Genomic DNA, 2,984 nt, shown 5'->3' on the forward strand with positions numbered 1-2,984 from the left:
AACAGTAGCATAAGATCAAACAATTCAATTTTGTTTGCACAGCTTCAACTAAAATGCAAATTTATAAAAACAACCTGGAAAGGTAGTTGAGACAGTCATCCATAAAATAAACCAGCATTACTTGCTCTGTCATCTGATCTGTCCAGATGTTTCCTTTACATTTCAGCACAGAAAAAAAGAATATTTATCCTTACTTATGAATACACTGTCTGATTATATTTTACAATGGTACACCTCACATAAGACCAGTGTATTCTGTTTTCACATTTTTGAAAAGGCATCTTGTGACATTGCATGTAGCTCTCATTCAAAGCAGTGTTCTCATCTTGGCCCCCATTTAATATTGGTGAGGCCTTGAAACTGTTTTTTCAGGGCCTGTCTGTCTGACCACTCTGAGTCCATGTAGCTATCATCATTTGCGTCTTCCAGTTTCTAAAAAAAGGAGAGTAGGAAATGGTTAAAAAGAAACATCCAAAACAAGTATTAATTTTATTTATGAAGTAATAATATTCTGTCTTTATGGTTAGTGTCACCTTGAGCTCCTCCTGCCTCCTGTAGTAATGCATCATCATCTGTTTCTGCTGCTCCTCGGTAACCAGAGGCTCTCTCGCTGGTGCTCCCTGTCCTTTCTGAAGGAAACAACAGGGTTATGCTTATACATATAAAAACATACAGACATCTACTGGTGTCATATACAAAACAGAATCTTGGCTTCAGATTAGCTTCTTTTACCCTTTGGATTTTCACCACAAGCTTTGTCTTTTCATTTTTGCCAATATAGTCCTGCAGTTTTTTCCCCCTCTGCATCTCTTTGGCAGCCCACCAGAGCTGGCACTCGTCCTCTGTGATCACCTGCAGAGACGCCTGAGGTATGGAGACAGATGGAGAGGGCAAACGCACAGGAGCAGAAAGGAGAAAAGTGAGATTATTGAGAAGACAGATAAGACAGCTTCATGTCTAGCAAACAGCCTTCCTCAATCTGTGCACTACCCCGCCCTAATTAAAAGATGTCAAAGGACATTCAAACCAATTTTATACAGCACAGTGGAAACACATCCTGGTTTGGTTATGTACCTGTGTTCCTGTAAGGTCTTCCCTCTCCTCAAACTCCATCCTTATCGGGTCATGAGGAGGCAAACCCATGGGGTACACAATCATAACTGCACCTCTCAGCTGATCCAGAGCTTCCTTGATCATCTCAGGAGTGACACAAATGTTGGCTTGGACTTGTTTCTGAAAGATAAAAACACAGACTTGAATCATGTGTACTGAAGCATTGTGAGACAAATAATAAGCTACAAGTGTGAAAAGTGTAACTCACTTTGGAGATGAGTGCCTTTGCCTCTTCTACGGTTTTCATCAAAACTTCTTTCATTTTAGCATTTGGAGCTAGTGAAGGGGAGCAGATAGATGTCTATTTCAGAAAACATCCTCAAGCAATTAGAACTGAAGAGTATGGAAGTCAACAGAGACAAAAAGTTAGTGTAAAGTACTGTAAAGTCTCACCATGTCCATTCCTCCTCCCAACCTCATCCTTCTTAAATACTGGCCCTCCACTGGGCACACACTTGCTTTCCCATTCATCCTTCAGGTTCAGCTCCTCAATTTGATCCTCTGTTAGCCCCTGCATGTTGGGTGGCAGAGTGATGCCATGATCTGCGAGCTCTGGGATCTCTAAGGGTATATCAATGTTTAGGCAGCTGTGTGTCAGTGCATCACATGAGAATTCAAAATGCGTTACACTCGACGTTACTAGATTTCACAGGAAGTGTGGGAGATAAAAAGATATTAACCAAAGACTGCATCTCTAAAAGGAAAAAGCTTTCTTGTTCCATCTTAACAAAATGAGTAGGCATTTGTGGGTAAACCAGAACAAAACTTCCTGTTCCTGCACAGACTTTAAAAAGGAGTTGCTTTCTCACCTGAACATACTCTGTCCACTTTAAGCCTCCCGTTATAAATGGCTGTAATTTGCTGGATCACAGTCTCCAGTGTCGCGTCCACAGTGGTGTTGAAAAGAAATTGGCTTTCATCTCCACGTTTCACGTGCAGCTGCACCATCTTCAAAAAACTTCTGCCAGTCTGTTTATAGAGAGGACAGGGACAAAACTGAATAAATAAGGTTGATAAATTAAGCTACAGCAAAAATGAAGATGTGTTGGTGTCCCAAAGCAAAGGACACAGTCCTCAGAGTAACAATGTAACCATAGCAACAGGACAGTGTGGAGGCTTCCAGAAAACGCGGAGCAAGCTCTTAACATGCGAGTTCACGTCGATACGTGTTCATAATCACTGACTCAGTGTATCTAGGTTAATTTTTTCCACAGTCACATGAAAATGTAACCCTTACCTGATGAGTGACAAGCACAACGCAGTAAGAATACTACTGAGCTCATAGAATTTTAGCAGTCGGCTCAAACAAAACCATTCCTGTGAACGGGTACTCTTCTTCTCGTCAGCCGTACCCAAGGTTACATTATACATGACTGACATCTAGCGGTGAATAGTGGTACCACGTTTATTTAAAGAAAGTGATAAAGGATTGAGGTTTTTTGATTATGTGTTCATGTGACCACTTGATTCTTGGCCACTTCTACAGTTTACTTATTTTCTACACTTCTTTTAATCCTTCAGAATAATGCATTACTGCCCAACCCTATCTAATAAATATTTATGATGGAATGTGAGTCAAAAGTTAAAAAACAGTAATGCCACAATGTATATTAGCCATTAATACATACTATTCAAATGGATGGGATTTATTACAAATTCATGTGTATACACAAGTGCATCACTATTTTTTCCAGCATTTTTATCAAGGACCTTAAAAGCTCCATACTGCAAAATATTTAGCTATTTCTATTTATCTCATTAACAATCTGTAGTAAAAAGAACATAAAATAAAATTTGAGTCTAATGATATGACTCATACCTTTTGATGTGCCTTCTTTAAAAACAAAACAACAACACCATTGAGGTAAACA

At 39.5% G+C, this 2,984-nt stretch overlaps 1 protein-coding gene across 1 annotated transcript; it reads right to left on the reverse strand.

The window, feature by feature from the left end:
• Positions 1-41: 41 nt before the first annotated feature.
• On the reverse strand, positions 42-2,479 carry cfap298 (cilia and flagella associated protein 298). The gene is made up of 8 exons (XM_074672976.1): positions 2,351-2,479; positions 1,923-2,082; positions 1,507-1,674; positions 1,322-1,389; positions 1,075-1,233; positions 733-864; positions 534-629; positions 42-432 (listed from the first exon to the last, which is right to left on the reverse strand). Exons 2-8 carry the CDS (start codon positions 2,059-2,061, stop codon positions 322-324), a joined length of 873 nt encoding a protein of 290 aa, XP_074529077.1. The 5' UTR covers positions 2,062-2,082; positions 2,351-2,479; the 3' UTR covers positions 42-321.
• Between the last annotated feature and the right edge of the window lie 505 nt (positions 2,480-2,984).

This window comes from Halichoeres trimaculatus, unplaced genomic scaffold (assembly GCF_033239565.1).
Source record: "Halichoeres trimaculatus isolate MK-OKI-2021-1 unplaced genomic scaffold, fHalTri1.1 fHalTri1_scaffold_6, whole genome shotgun sequence".
NCBI classification, from domain to species: domain Eukaryota; kingdom Metazoa; phylum Chordata; class Actinopteri; order Labriformes; family Labridae; genus Halichoeres; species Halichoeres trimaculatus.

What these genes read in the sequence shown, in the direction of transcription:
- cfap298 (XM_074672976.1), bottom strand. Translation starts at nt 2,061, where the DNA reads ATGGTGCAGCTGCACGTGAAACGTGGAGATGAAAGCCAATTTCTTTTC. An exon ending in TTGTGGTGAAAATCCAAAGG is followed by an intron (nt 630 to 732) that starts GTAAAAGAAGCT and finishes TGTTTCCTTCAG; the next exon opens with AAAGGACAGGGAGCACCAGC. An exon ending in GGAGGCAGGAGGAGCTCAAG is followed by an intron (nt 433 to 533) that starts GTGACACTAACC and finishes TCCTTTTTTTAG; the next exon opens with AAACTGGAAGACGCAAATGA.